Genomic DNA, 15,504 nt, shown 5'->3' with positions numbered 1-15,504 from the left:
CTCACGTTTTCCCACTTGGTTCATGTTGGAGACGTTCCCAATTTCAAAATCCCTTCTAGCAAAAAACCTAAATTTTTATAGGTTTGGAGTCCATCAAAAGGATGCCCAAAGAAGAGGCTCTGTGAACACTTTTGTCTTGGAGTGCACAGCTATTTTAGCTAGCAGCAGCAGCCTGATAGCCTAGGCGGGCATTGAAACAACTTATTTAACCACAGGCTGTATAAGCCACTTCAGGTGTGTGTGTACATGTGTGCTTATATGAGCACATTTATGGATTTTGCTGCACTAGAACCAAAACTTGCCTCAAATGTCCTGCTTTCCTCTTAGACTAGTATGGGGGCATGAAAAACTCTAGCCTCACTATTCAGTGTGATCTGCTTGAACCAGGAGCACCTGAGTCTTCTGGGAGTTCATCATACATACAGACCTACTGAATCAGAATCCAGAATCCTGGTGTGGGTCATATGCATATTTAAAGTTTGGGAAGCCCAGCTCTACAGAAGTATGAGTCAAGAGCAGATGTGCTGATCCTGAGAAAAACCTTAGTTTTCCTTCTTGAGCATGCATATTAAAGGCATAAACCTGTATTGAGGAATCACTGAATGAATCCTGATTATCTGAGTGAGTGTTCCTGTTTATCTTCCAATCCAATGCCTTAAAAACTGAGGGAGGTGTACTCTCCCTCTTCTGAACTTTAACATGTCATTTTAGCATTCTTCATTTTTAAAAAAAGCCAACTCAGGGTACTAGGAATAAAAAAAACCTGACAAAGAGCCCAGGTAGAGTCTCTGCTTTTTTGCTACACACTTAAGGCTCTGTCCCACTGAGGGAGTGGGAGGTGGGCAACCTTGGAAACAGTGGAAAGAAAGGCATTCAGGGACAAAGAAGTTAATGAAAGGAAAGCAACAGTAGGCCAAACAGGGCAAAAGGGAAAAAAAAGCATCAATAATGTCATAGCCACGGTCCCTTCCCCCACCTCCCAACACCTTAGTAATTAAGCCCCTGCTTGTTTATGAAGCTTTTTAAAGGAAAATGGGGTCTGGCTGTATTTTTCTCCCAGAAAACTATATCGGCTTGAGTCTGGGACATCTGGTCATCAACCCTTCCAGCCCTGGGCCGCCCGCGTCGGACCTTGCTTGCGGTGCCATGGTGGAGGCCACAGCTGATGCCCTCTGCGGCCGAGGCGCCCCAACCGCCACCAGGGCGCAGTCCGGGCTGGACGCTGACCGCTGGGCCCACCCAGGCGGCGCTCTCCAAATGCGCCCGCGTAGGCACAGGTCGAGTCTGGAAACCCCTCGCTATCAAGGCAGGACACACCCAGTGTCCTGGGCGCCCTTTCCCCCCGGGAGCGGCGGGGGCGAGGGGAAGGCAGATACACTCTTGGAAGAAGGCATGAGCTCCACCGGGCGGAGGCGCCCAGGCCAAACCTCCGGCACAGAAAGAGTGTGTCCCCCTGGGGTACGCGCCAGCCTCCGCGCTCCCCGGGTATCCGGGCGGCTCCCCCTCGCGATCGCCTGGGTGCTGGGGAGCCTACTCTCGGGCCGCTTAGAGACCTTAGACAATGGAGCCGGAGCAAGGCGGCTGGCCTAGGGCCGAGCGCCGAGCGCGGGGGTGGCTTCTCCCGCCGCCGGCCCCCGCGGTGCCCCGCCTGGAGCCGGCCCGCCAGCCAGCACGCGGGGCCGAGCCGAGCTCCGGCGCTGCGCTCCTCCTCCTGGTTCCCGCGCGGCTCGGCCGTCCCGGGAAAGCCACAGGAGGGCGGGCTGGCGGGTGCCCGCCACGCGAAGCAGCTTTGGGCGGTGAACCCTCTGCTGCTCTTGGCTCTCTGGTTCGGGCGGAGACTGAGTTGCTCCGTGGAACCAGTACCAGGAGATCTCTTCTTACACCTCGGGGTTGCTTTGGGCTTCGTGCTATCTATTTGTGCCAACATCCTTTTAAACTGGTTCTTTTCTCTATCCCTCTTTAAATTCTTTCTCATTTTAAAATTATTGGCATGGATTCTTTTTCTCTCCTCCAGATTATATAAACATTACACACACACACACACACACACACACACACACACACACACACACGAGTCTTCCATAAAGATCACTGCGTTGACACCACTTCCACTCTGTCTCCCCAGATCAGCGCTTCTAGCGAACCGATTTGCGCGAGGATTCGGCCCTCTCTTTTCCTGGCGAGGCTTTTGAACCTGTCGCCAAGGCCGTACCTCGGAGAGAAGGAAGTGCAGTGGGACGTGAGGGATGCATGGCGCCTGCCCCCAGTTAGATGCTCTTCAGATAATCTGCGACCAAGCTCGCTGATTAAATATTTAAGAAAGACCTCGTAAACATCACTGCAAATACATTAAGGCACTTCAACCCGACAGCTTATGATTATTTCAAAACTTAAAAAGGAGATCATTGATTGTCACTGTTTCTGTGCTCAACCAAGAAACCGAATCTTCCCGAGGTGGGTGGATGGGGTGGCTGAATTGCTTGCTTTTCTCCCCCACGACTCCCCCTTCCCGCTCACTTTCATGGCTGTGGCGCTCAGTAGCAGTGATTTATTTATTTCTGTATGGAGTTAAAAGGGTGTGTGTTGGTGGGGGTGTTCGTTGAGGACACGCAGGACCTGATCACAAAGGACTGGCTCAGGTGTCTTGTGCTTCTGTATTAACTGGAAAAGACAGACTCTGGAACTTTTACAGGGCGAGAAGAGGCCACCGGCTCGCGCTTTGTATACTTTGCACTTGAAATCGTTACATTCAACTGAATATTTGGCTCATTCAGATCCGAAAAGTCTCCTAGCATCGTCGAATTCCCTCCTCCGCCCCTCAGCTCCAAAGAAGGGGGAGGGGGAAGGTAGGAAATGTTTAGTAAATTGCACATCTTTGAATCTTCCTAAAGCAGTGGTCACAAAGCTTAAAGGTGACACAACAGTGCTCACGTAAAACCAACACACATTCCCCACCCCCCTAAACCAACAATAAAATCATCCCCTTCAATTTGCCATGATCGCTGCGACCAGGAGCCAGGTGATTATCCTAATTAATGTCTATCTAATTAAATTACTGTCAGCAGTTAACCAATGGCAGGAGCCGTTTCATCGGCTGCACAAGCAGCAAGATCAAAAGTGAGCCTTTTCTGATTGCTGCATAGTGTCAATTGGCCAATCTCTTCTCCCAGGGAAAAAAAAAAGTAAATCAAACCTTTGAGAAGCATTTGCTGGTTGAAGTGCTTTCTGTCTAGTGAGGGGGTCTGTGGATTTCTAGTTTATGATAAATAGGACTTTAAAAACCAGGGACAGGAGGGCGAGTGTTCAGGTTCTAGAGCTATGCAGCTGGAGCACTGCCTTTCTCCTTCTATCATGCTCTCCAAGAAATTTCTCAATGTGAGCAGCAGCTACCCACATTCAGGCGGATCTGAGCTTGTCTTGCACGATCATCCCATTATCTCGACCACTGACAACCTGGAGAGAAGTTCACCTTTGAAAAAAATTACCAGGGGGATGACGAATCAGTCAGATACAGACAATTTTCCTGACTCCAAGGACTCACCAGGGGACGTCCAGAGAAGTAAACTCTCTCCTGTCTTGGACGGGGTCTCTGAGCTTCGTCACAGTTTCGATGGCTCTGCTGCAGATCGCTACCTCCTCTCTCAGTCCAGCCAGCCACAGTCTGCGGCCACTGCTCCCAGTGCCATGTTCCCGTACCCCGGCCAGCACGGACCGGCTCACCCCGCCTTCTCCATCGGCAGCCCCAGCCGCTACATGGCCCACCACCCGGTCATCACCAACGGAGCCTACAACAGCCTCCTGTCCAACTCCTCACCGCAGGGCTACCCCGCCGCCGGCTACCCCTACCCACAGCAGTACGGCCACTCCTACCAAGGAGCCCCGTTCTACCAGTTCTCCTCCACACAGCCCGGGCTGGTGCCTGGCAAAGCGCAAGTGTACCTGTGCAACAGGCCCCTTTGGCTGAAATTTCACCGGCACCAAACGGAGATGATCATCACCAAACAGGGAAGGTAATGTTACATTCTTGGCTGCCGCTGCTCCAGGCGCGGCCGGGGGGCATGTGTACCCGGGCTGTGACCGCCGCGGCAGCGAGGATTTGGGGTCGGGAGCGGAGTGGAAGGCGCTCTGGCGCGTCCTAGAGTTGGCTGGTGTTGGAAAAACGGAAAGTGGAAGGTATAACCACCGCGGTGATGTCGGGGAGCGGGGCGGGGGGCGGGGGGGTTCCCGCTCTAGAAAGGTGGTCGGAGAGCCAGTCAGTGGCCGGAGAAAGGAAAGAGAGAGAGGGGGAGAGCCCTGGCCTGTGGCCGGGAGATGGGAGGGAGGCATCAATGCCGGATACACCGACAGGTGGAGATTCCGGTCGCCAACCTCGCTTTCCACCTGGGCAGTGATACCTGCCGACTTCCCATTCCAGTTCATCCGCCGATCTCCCAGACTTCAGTCCCTCTTCTTTTTCTCCCCCACCACCCTATTTCCGATCCAGCAAACGTTCGCTCATCGATGCTGAGAGAATAAGTTTTGCTTTGCTATCTGGCGCCGCGCTTCTTGCATTTAATCTTTAACATTTATGTTTTTTTTCCCCCTTGTTGTCTCCCCCCTCCCTAATTTAAATAGGCGCATGTTTCCTTTTTTAAGTTTTAACATTTCTGGTCTCGATCCCACGGCTCATTACAATATTTTTGTGGATGTGATTTTGGCGGATCCCAATCACTGGAGGTTTCAAGGAGGCAAATGGGTTCCTTGCGGCAAAGCGGACACCAATGTGCAAGGCAAGTCCTTCCAATTAACACGTCTTCCTGACACTTATTTAGGTGAGAATGATTAATTAAAGCCTTTGTGGACTGGCTCGAGCGACTTTTTAAAACGATCGGCCAATGACTTCTAAAAGGAAACTAGGAGGATAGGGGGAGAGACTGAGCGACGAGAAGGGGGAGGATTATGCAAAAGCTATTTTAATCATTCCCAGTTAATAGGAAGAAAGCACGGCCTTATAAAAGCCCAGCTAATGGGCCTTACTGTGGAATAAGGGGTGTGTGTCTATGTATGTGTGTGTGTCCAACGTGGTGAGGAGTTGGGACTGGGCAGTGCCCCGGGCACATGTAAACAACTTGTCTCTTTCTCTAGGAAATCGGGTCTATATGCATCCGGATTCCCCCAACACGGGGGCTCACTGGATGCGTCAAGAAATCTCTTTTGGAAAATTAAAACTTACAAACAACAAAGGAGCGTCCAACAACAATGGGCAGGTCAGTGGCTCAAGCGCTCATTTCTCTCTCTCTCTCACACACACTCACTTATACACACTCGTTCCTGCCTAAGACCCAGTTCATCACTTTAAATTAACATGAGGAACGACACATGTTTCTTTGCTTCATTAAAAATACTTTTTAAAAATTCGATTTCCGTCCTCCCAAATTATATTAAGCTACAAAGTTGTTCTTGTTCCCCCTTCCCCCCTCCCTCGCCAATTACCGAGTTCCCAACCTTCACAAGTACAAATATTTGGTTGATTTTGAGAAGGAAACGCGCAGGATCTGCAGGTTGTGAAAATCTTTGTTGCTCCTTAAAGGAAAATTGGGAGAAGGGCCCTGAGGATTGGGCGGTCGGTTTCGGTTTTCCTCTGGTGCTCGGGCGTTGCGTGCTCCGATGGAACGGGGACAGGTCTGCTTCCGCCAGCCAGTCACCAGCCAGGCGAGGCCCGCGATCAGTTTCCCGGGGCGGCGGGCTTCTCGCAGACTCCACACGGCCCGCGGCTCACAGCCCCATGCGCGCAGACCGCACTAACGTGCCGCCGGGCGCTTCCCTTTCTTTCCGCCGGACAGATGGTGGTTTTGCAATCCTTGCACAAGTACCAGCCCCGCCTGCATGTAGTGGAAGTGAACGAGGACGGCACGGAGGACACCAGCCAGCCCGGCCGCGTGCAGACGTTCACTTTTCCCGAAACTCAATTCATCGCCGTCACTGCCTACCAGAACACCGATGTAAGGAGGCCTGGGGGCTGGGCGCGCGGCGGGCGACGCAGGCTTCCCCCGGCCCGCGGCGGTACGGGGGGCCATCCCCGGCTCGGGCACCAACATCCGCCACAGCTGGCTCTGCTGTGCCTTTTGAGAGTAGGGCTAGGGGCCTGCTGGGCACCTTCCTTGTATACCTAACCGGTGGGAAAACGCTTCCTATTCGTCTCCGACGCGGGTCACCGGGCCACCTTCAAGGTGACCAGGATTTCTAGAGCCTCTTGGGAATTTTGATTTAGTTTTCAAACATCAGTTTCTGGGTTATCGAAAGAAACGCACATTCATGATTTAAAAACTAAAATAAATCAAATTACTGGGGACTATGGAGTGAGCTTCCTAGCACTCATTTGCAAGTTTGCAAAAACTTATTTTACTACTGTTGATTTGACTACTAGAAGTGATAGTGTTTCTTTTAAAACAGGAAAATAGCATAAATGAAAGATATGCATTTATTTTCAATCAAAACTGATTTCAAGATGCAACTTGTGGGTTCTTCAAGTTGTGTATTAGAAGCAACTAACTGAAAAATATGATGAAGCATTTAAGATAGGCAACATTTTTTAGGAATGAATTCAAGTGCCCCTGAAAAATTTTTGCCTGAGTAAGTGCATTTACATAACAAGCATTTTTTAAAATGAGCATTTTGAACCAGTTCAGGACAAATGGGAGAGCTAATGGAAAGCTATACTTTAGTTTTAGTCACCATTAATTTAAACATAACTTTCATCATACTTTTTTCACCTTTCCACCCACTCCCTCAAAAATTTCAGTTAGGGAAGCCTTGCTATTTAATAAAATTGTAGGCCTTTAGCCCCTGTAAAAAGTGGCAGATGACGTATTCTTAAACACCCTGCTTTGTATAAAAAGTAAAATTATATTAATCTTTTTTTCTCTTTTCCAGATTACACAACTGAAAATAGATCACAACCCCTTTGCTAAAGGATTTCGGGATAATTATGATACGTAAGTAGTTTTGCACCTTTCTTCTCAAATCTGTGGAATTGGGTTTGGGTCAAAGGTGGATTGTTTTGTACAAGGCTTTTGGAAGCTAGAAAGTGTGAAAACAAAGTTGTTTCCTGGGTTTTCCCTTTCTTTTTTGATGGTCCTCTTCTCTCTGGTGACCTGGCTTGGTACTTCTGTGTTTGGGTCAAAGGTTTCCTCCACCTATTTTTAGCTTTCATATGAATTACAAAGTTGCTGGCGGGGACCCTGGGGCTGGCTGGCTGGGGAAGCTGCCCTGGTTCCCGGTATGGGGAGTTGTGTGTGGTGCTGCAGATGCTCAGCTCAGATTGTCTGTGTCTGAAACCGCCCGATTCTGCCTGAAAGTGCATGTGGCTCTGGCAGTTGTTACAGTCTCCTTGGCATATGTGACTTTTATTTACCCATTTCCAAGTTTTGTGTAATAGCTTTTCCTGTGCAAGTTTACCATGGACTGAATAAAAATGTGCACCCATTACAGGCAAGTTCACGAGCACAGCTGATGGTGCAGTCATTTCAGGCTTTGGGAAGGACCCAGGTGCTGTTGCAGTGTATTATTTATGCTTTGAAAGAAAAATATTTCCTCTTTTATCATTTGTATCTAGGTGTGTTTTAATTAAATGTGCTGGTTTCCTTTTCTTCAGGCCTCCCTTATCTATCTCCATTTCTTGTCTATCAAAATGCTGTCCTCTGGGGGCAACAGTAGGTGTAAACTGAACCCTTGTTCTGGCGTTCTCTCGCTCGGAGGCTCAGAGCCCAGGTACAGTGCCGAGGAGTTCACTAAGAGTTATAGGGCAAGATCTAAATCTGGACTGTGGGGATCCCTTCACTTTTGTCTGACTATAGAAGGAAAGGATACATTAATTTTAATTTCATGGCTTGCATTAAGTGCTGGGGCTAGAACTACAGAGTTGAAGCTATCTTTGATTAGGAATAGATTAAATTTGTGGAGGAGACAAGTGGCTCTCTCCAGGTAGATACCAAACTTCCCTCCTGATATTTTTATAAGAAATTGAAGAGAATCATCAACAGTTATACACTGTAACTATTAAGTTAGTTATACACTATAACTATACAGTTATACACTCTGTCAAGTGTATCCTTCAAAAGTGATCCAAAGGAAGCAAGCCTCGTCAGTATGATTCCCCAGGAAAAAAAGAAAAAAAGAAAGAAAAACTTGGCTACTCTAGTCCTTCCTCACAGTCTAAAAAGGTGGGCTCAGCACAGTGGAAAGCGTGTGGCCCAGGAGACCAGAGATACTGGTCTCTGTACTAGGGGGGTCTTGTAGATTTTGAGCTTTTAATTCTGCTGCGAACATCTGTTCCAAAGCATTTTATTTTGCACAAATCAGTTCGGTAATCCCAAGTGGCTTGGGACCTGGATGGGCATATAAACTGTATCTTTTGCAGATTGTTTTTTTTTTTTTTCTTTTCCTTTTAAATGTGGTGGTAAACAGAGAAGATATTTGCACCTTGCTGGTTATGTTCCCTTCCTGCCTCCCTCTACTTGTTCTTATTTGAGACTGGAATTAAGTTTCAGGAGGGAAATTTTGTTCAGTCAGCAAACTGCATCCGAGCAGCCACGGCATAACCCTCATTTGTCCCTCTTCTGCCTGACTTCTGTTGGAAAAGCCACTTCTGTTTGATTCTTAAGTCACTATATATTTATCATAAAAAGCTTCTTTAGCTATGCGAATAGCTGTCTTAGAGATTTATGGCTTAGCATAGAATGGTTTTTGACACTCTTTCCACCTTACCTTGGTTATTTGGGCCTGGCTCACTTTTGGAGAAACAGGGAGAGCAATAAAGAGTTCAGGGGGACCAGGGTGTTTGCTTGGCCACTCACTAGGGAATCTCCTCCCCAAAGTATTGAGGTCTGACAAGACCCCAAAGTATTGAGGTCTGACAAGTTTCTCTTTCAAAACTCTCTGTTGATTAAAGATTAAAACATTTATGTGTGAGCATGTGTGTGATGTGTATGAGAAAATATGTCTACCAATCTTGATCCAGTCTCTGGTTCCTTCTCAATTCTAATGGGATCTTATAGGCCCCTGTGGGGCCTAGAATGAACCTTTGATTATCTTATCTAAGGTAATTTCCAGTAACACAATCACTGTCTGTGGTTGGGCAAGTTATTTAACTTTCCTTTGACTCAATTTCTTCATCTGTAAGGTAGAATAATAATGGTACCTAACTTGGAAAATTGTGATGGTTTAATAATGATCTGTACAGCCCTAGACAAGGGTGCCTGGAACATAGTCAAGTTGTATAAGGATGAGCTGTTACCAGTGGGAGATTCTTGGCGGAGGTTGATAATTGTACTTTTAAGAGTTTGCCCACATTTTTTTTCTTTTTTTTTTAACAGTAACAAATCAAAAGCTGGGGAGAGAAGCTCAAAGAATACTTTTCCTCTGTAAAATAATTTTATTGATTGATGACTTTATTTCCTCGTAGTAATTCTAGTTTGTATGGTTTGGGGGGTGGTGGTTAAAGGAACACACAGGGGAAAACAATAGACAGTAAGTGCCATGGAGGCTTCCAGCAGTAACCCTCGGGTCTCAGAAGACTGTCCAAGGCCAGTCTGATGCTCACTACCAGGGGGGTCCCCGCGTGTGTGTCAGATGGAAGAAAGTGGTCTTAAAAGGGTGGAATGGGTAACCGGTTTAGAAATTTCACTCAGAAATTCTCACCGCAGAAGAAAGGCCCACTGGGCAAAAGCCACCTGAGCCCCCTGGGCAGATCTGCCTCAATGTGAGCACATATATTGGAGAAGTGGGTGAGCATCCCCTGCTGTGCTCTTCTCTCGGCCCTCTGTGCACTTGGTGAGAGAGCGCAAGAGAGGAGCGAAGCCTTTCTCTTCATCTGTATCAGCTTTAGGTCCCTGAATGGACCAATCGGTTCCTTTATAATTTCACGATTTATTTTGGAGAGGATGCAAGTCTGTGACCTTTTGTCTGTCTTTATCCTGGACGGCAGGTTACACGTGGAGAGTGTAGGGGTGGGCGACCAGGGGTGGTCTTCTCTTTAGCGCCCCCGAAAGGACCTTGCGCCACCCTTCGGTTCTCTCTCTCTCCCTCCCTCGCAGGATCTACACCGGCTGCGACATGGACCGTCTGACCCCCTCGCCCAACGACTCCCCGCGCTCGCAGATCGTGCCCGGGGCCCGCTACGCCATGGCCGGGTCTTTCCTGCAGGACCAGTTCGTGAGCAACTACGCCAAGGCCCGTTTCCACCCAGGCGCGGGCGCCGGCCCCGGGCCGGGCACGGACCGCAGCGTGCCGCACACCAACGGGCTGCTGTCGCCGCAGCAGGCCGAGGACCCGGGCGCGCCGTCGCCGCAGCGCTGGTTTGTGACTCCGGCCAACAACCGGCTGGACTTCGCCGCCTCGGCCTACGACACGGCCACGGACTTCGCGGGCAACGCGGCCACGCTGCTCTCGTACGCGGCGGCGGGCGTGAAGGCGCTGCCGCTGCAGGCGGCTGGCTGCACTGGCCGCCCGCTCGGCTACTATGCCGACCCGTCGGGCTGGGGCGCGCGCAGCCCACCGCAGTACTGCGGCGCCAAGTCGGGCTCGGTGCTGCCCTGCTGGCCCAACAGCGCCGCGGCCGCCGCGCGCATGGCCGGCGCCAACCCCTACTTGGGCGAGGAAGCCGAGGGCCTGGCCGCCGAGCGCTCGCCGTTGCCGCCGGGCGCCGCCGAGGACGCCAAGCCCAAGGACCTGTCCGACTCCAGCTGGATCGAGACGCCCTCCTCTATCAAGTCCATCGACTCGAGCGACTCGGGGATTTACGAGCAGGCCAAACGGAGGCGGATCTCGCCCGCCGACACGCCGGTGTCCGAGAGCTCGTCCCCGCTCAAGAGCGAGGTGCTGGCTCAGCGGGACTGCGAGAAGAACTGCGCCAAGGACATAGGCGGCTACTACGGCTTCTACTCGCACAGCTAGGCCGGCCTTGCCCGCCCCGGCCCCGCGCCCCGCCGCGGCCCGGCCCCTGCCGGCTCCTCGCGCCTCTTCCCCTGCGCCTCCTGCTCACGCCCCACCTCGCGCACTCCCTCAGTTTATTTGACCCTCGAACACCGTCTGCAGCGAATTAGTACAGGTTTCCAGAGTGTGATTTTAACTTTTTTTTTTTTTTTTGCACAGCAGTTTCTGCAGTTAGCGCACCGACCTTCAACTTGGCTGTAAACCTTTTTGGTTTGCCTACTTACTCTCCTTCTGTGAAGTTATCCTAACAGTTCCCCCCCACCCCCTCGTCTTTTTCTCACCCTCTCCTTGTCTTTCTCCTCATGAAACTCTTCACCTTTAGGAGACCTGGGCAGTCCTGTCAGGCAGCAGCGATTCCGACCCGCCAAGTCTCGGCCTCCCCATTAACCGTAGGATGTTGACTGTAGAACCTGGACCCACCCAGCGCGTCCTTTCTTATCCCCGAGTGGATGGATGGATGGATGGTAGGGATGTTAATAATTCTAGTGGAACAAAGCCTGTGAAATGACTGTATATAGTGTTAATTTATTGTAACGAATGGCTAGTTTTTATTCACATTGTCAAGGCACAAAACCAGTTCACGCTTAAACTTTCTCATTCATTTCTTTTCCTTTTTCTCCAACTCCCCCCGCCCCTGAAAATGTTTTCTTGTGAGATTATTAACAGTATTCTAAGAGGCTCTGGAAACTCGAAAGACTAGATAATGAAGAGTTTCTCACTTCTCCTCAATCCACTGCATGAAATAACTACCCTGTGCCCTACTGCACACAAATAGCTAAAGAGAATCTGATCAAACACCTGTAAAGGATAGGTGTCTGTTCATAGGCAAGTCGATTAAGTGGCATGATGCCTGCAAAGCAAAGTTAACGAGTTACATGTTTTTTCCCCTTTCCTTCTAAATAGAATAGCTCGACATCAGCAATATTATTTTGCCTTATTTGTTTTTCCCCAAAGTGCCAAATCCATTACTGGTCTGTGCAGGTGCCAAATATGCTGACAAACTGTTTCTGAATATCTTTCAGTTCCCCCCTCCACCTTTATATGCTGTAAATCTTTGTAATGAATATTCTACTAATGATATAGATGACTGAATTGTTGGTTAACTATAGTGTAGTCTAGTGAAGATGAATTGTGTGAGTTGTATATTTTACTGCATTTTAGTTTTGAAAATGATTTCCCCGCCACCTAGAAACAGCTGAAATTTGACTTCCTTGGGAAAACACTAGCATTAATGCAAGTAAGACTGTTTATTCCCCCCTCTAAGTCTTGTTATATTTGATAAGGAGCACTGATCCCCCTGAAAATAGATGAGTAGAATTTCTAATGTTGTGTAGCAAACCTATACTTTTTTTTTGTACTTTAAAACTAATGTGAAATATGCATCATACACAATACTCAATCTAGATTCCAGTCCATTGGGGGGATTTTTTTTCCTAATAGGAATTCAGGGTCTAAACGTGTGTATATTTTGGCTCTTCTGTAAATCTAATGTTGTGATTTTTATATTTGTTTCGTTTTGTCTGTGAACTGAATAATTTATACAAGGACACACTCCATTGAGAAACGTTTTGTTTTTTGCTCGTTTGTATTGTCTGTGTATAACAAGTAAAATAAATCTGGTAAAACTCTATGGTGTTTGAAAGCAGTTTACAGTTTGAAAATTTAATTAGAGGTGATTATTTTTAAGGGCTGAGGAAGAATAGCCTGTCTCTACTCCAATATGGGGCAGTCTGTGTAGTGGGAACTATATCCCATTTTCCTCTTAAATTTGTTAATATACCACTACCAGTAATTACTTTTTTCTGTCTTATTTACAACTACTTAATTCCCTGTGAGTCGAGTTCACTTTGTTACACTCGTTTTTTTTTTTTTCCCCCCTTCGGGAAAATGTACACGCTTTCTTATATCTGTAAGTAGGAAATAACATGAGCAGGAAATGGAGGGTCTTTAATAAGAAATTAAATATTTATTGAAATTTCACAAAGTCAAGAGGGAGGCTTTCGGCAAGAGAAGTGTGTAATTTAAATGCTTGTCAAAGTAGGCTGTTGACCGCAGCTTTAGTCAGATGTTGAAAATTCCGGTCTTTAAATACAAGGCCTTGGAGTTGTGTGGTGAATCCGTAAATGAAAACAGAGAATGGCCTACATTTCTTGACTGTTTTATTTTGGGGGGATAGGGAGGGGTTGGAGTGGGGAAAGTACTCATAGAGCAAACTCATGAAAGGTCGATATTTAACCAGTGAGCTTAAAACTTGCTTTAGGAGGTTATCTGTGGGGCACCACTTCATCTCTTCTACAGTGGACTTCCTGCGCCCATCCAGCCCAAGCCAGGTCTCCATCCCTTGAGAAAAAGTGCAGAAATGTGGATATTCCAGCTGGGAGGGGGCTAGTTGCGTCTTAGTCAAGGGGTCCACAGAGCTCTCTTTTACTCTTGTCTCCAGAGAAGGAGATCCAAGAAAGGTGGAAAATGGTTCAGCATTCTTGTTTGGCCTAGGCCAGTCTCAGGTTATGGGGCGAAATTTACCACCATCCAGAGATGGTCTTGTATCCCCTTTGCAATTTGACAGATGAAAAGAGGCTTCAAAGTACCAATTAAAATGAAAATTGGAGGTGGGGAGCGAAACCGATTTGCCTTTGTTGGGTAATTTGGCCACTAGACGGCGTTCTGCCGAGTTTTGTCTGCCACATAGAAAAGCGATGACTGATTTTCCTTTGTGTTTGTTTCTCCCGGATCACACCTAAGAACTAAACAAGAGGACTAAAAGTACAGAACAGGGGGTCTGCGTGGCGAGTTAAGTGGAGCGGTGTATTCTTGTAATCATCCTGTGGCCCCGCGCTCCTTCGACCTCGGTGCCAGCGAGCAGGAGGCGCACGTGCAGTCTGGAGGCCCGGGGGCGCCCAGGTCGAGGGCGAGGGGCTGCCAAGCCGCTAAGGGTTCCGGGGAGTGAGCCTGGAGGTCGGGGCACGGCGCCGGGCCAGGCCCGCCACCCTGGGGCCAGAGTCACCGCGAGCAAAGGAGTCGGTGTCATGTGCGGAAACGAAGCTCTTAGAAGCCGAGGATAGATTTCACAGGAACGTAGTGCCTTGTACTGAAAGACGCACTTAGCTGCTATTAGGAAGTACTTAAAAAAATTGGGGAGGTCGTTTCCCTTGCAGCTCTGCACCATCTGCTGTGTGGACTGAGTCAGCGTGAGGTAAATTTGCAGCTCCGCGCTCCTCTCGGAGGCAGTGTGCTTTCCTGTCCCTTTCAAGCATGATCGTTTCTCCTGGCTTACAAGGAGTCTTGGGTGTCTAGTGAAGTGACACTGTCAGTGTGTCTGAGAAGCTGCTGCTGTTTCAAGGAAATCAGAGCGTTTTGGGGGAGGGCCTGCGGGAACCAGAGTTCGCGTCCCGGGTTAGATTTCGAGTTGCCTTTTTATCTCCCTGAGGGTAGGAGTCAGGGTAGGGACGGAGAAGGATGACGAATCCTCCCCGTAAACTGCAGATTTTCTGTTTTCAAAAGTGGCATTTCAAAAAGAGGAAGAAAAAAAGACGAGCGTGCGGCTCTTTATTCTGGCTCAAGCCTTCCCGCCACTCGCGTCGCGCGCCATCTTAACTCCTTGCCCACCAGCAGCTTGGGGCCGAGCGCGGCGGGCCGGCGCCGCTGGAGCCCAGAGATGCTGCGCCCTAGGTGCCTCACCTTGGGGCCGAAGCCGCGGGGTCAGGGCAGCCGACTGGCGGGCACTGAGCGCGCTGTGATCGAGGGCATTCGGGAGCCCAGGCCGGCGGGGACGGACGACCGCACGAGCTCGGCCGGCCTGCGGCGGCTCCGAAGGCCTGGTCCCGCCGCTGAGCCTGGGCCCAGGCTCTCTGGCTTCGCCGTTGGGTGGGCGCACTGCTCTCTTCTGGCTGTTCCAGCCGCGGGTTCCAGGCCGCGAGTCCAGACAGGGATCCAGGCCGCGGGTCTAGACAGGGGGCCCAGCGCGGTTCTCCTGTTCTTTCAAGAGCCTGGTCCAGCGTGGCTCCCGGCCTCGCCTCTAGCCTTGGGTGCGGCCCTCCTGAGCATGTGGCTCCGCCAGAACCAAGCCAGGCAACCTACTAGGATTTAGGACATGGAAGCCTTTTTAGGCCCAGGAGAAATTTACTGGGTTTGTTACAAAAAAATCAGGTCGTTTCTGACTCTTTAGGACTGACTTACATCTCCCGAGCTCTTAAAATGTTGTAATTTAGGGTCTACAGAGAACTTTATGAACCTCCTTCCCTCCTGAACTTACATTTTCTTATAAATCCTGCTGTTAAAACTGGTTTACTTAGGACCCACTTTTCTTTTTTTTTTTTGGTGATGTTAAGTATCTATTCTTTAAGTACTGAAGCCTTCAGGGATGTTGTACTTTCTGTTTAGGGTTCAGGCTTGGAAAAAAAGCCTCGTTAAATAGATGTCGTTACATTCCTGGAGAATGTAAAATGCATTGTAGCAATATTTTACAAGGTACTTGTGTCCATAGTGATTTTATAAAATACTCTGCTTGTCCTCTGGTGCAGCCCCTTTTCTGTC

The 15,504-nt window shown here is 49.1% G+C and overlaps 1 protein-coding gene across 1 annotated transcript; it reads left to right on the top strand.

Annotated features, from left to right (window-relative positions):
- Positions 1 to 2,595: 2,595 nt before the first annotated feature.
- TBR1 (T-box brain transcription factor 1) lies at positions 2,596 to 12,601 on the top strand. Its single transcript, XM_061436890.1, has 6 exons — positions 2,596 to 4,010; positions 4,615 to 4,769; positions 5,125 to 5,246; positions 5,823 to 5,981; positions 6,913 to 6,974; positions 10,074 to 12,601. Exons 1-6 carry the CDS (start codon positions 3,319 to 3,321, stop codon positions 10,930 to 10,932), a joined length of 2,049 nt encoding a protein of 682 aa, XP_061292874.1. The 5' UTR covers positions 2,596 to 3,318; the 3' UTR covers positions 10,933 to 12,601.
- The last annotated feature ends 2,903 nt before the right edge of the window (positions 12,602 to 15,504 follow it).

The sequence above is a fragment of the Bos javanicus genome, chromosome 2, assembly GCF_032452875.1.
Source record: "Bos javanicus breed banteng chromosome 2, ARS-OSU_banteng_1.0, whole genome shotgun sequence".
In the NCBI taxonomy this organism is placed as follows: Eukaryota; Metazoa; Chordata; class Mammalia; order Artiodactyla; family Bovidae; genus Bos; species Bos javanicus.
Note: the sequence above shows the minus strand (reverse complement) of the source record. Positions and strands in the feature narration are given on the sequence as shown.

What these genes read in the sequence shown, in the direction of transcription:
- TBR1 (XM_061436890.1), top strand. Translation starts at nt 3,319, where the DNA reads ATGCAGCTGGAGCACTGCCTTTCTCCTTCTATCATGCTCTCCAAGAAA. An exon ending in ATCATCACCAAACAGGGAAG is followed by an intron (nt 4,011 to 4,614) that starts GTAATGTTACAT and finishes TAATTTAAATAG; the next exon opens with GCGCATGTTTCCTTTTTTAA. An exon ending in TTTCGGGATAATTATGATAC is followed by an intron (nt 6,975 to 10,073) that starts GTAAGTAGTTTT and finishes CCTCCCTCGCAG; the next exon opens with GATCTACACCGGCTGCGACA.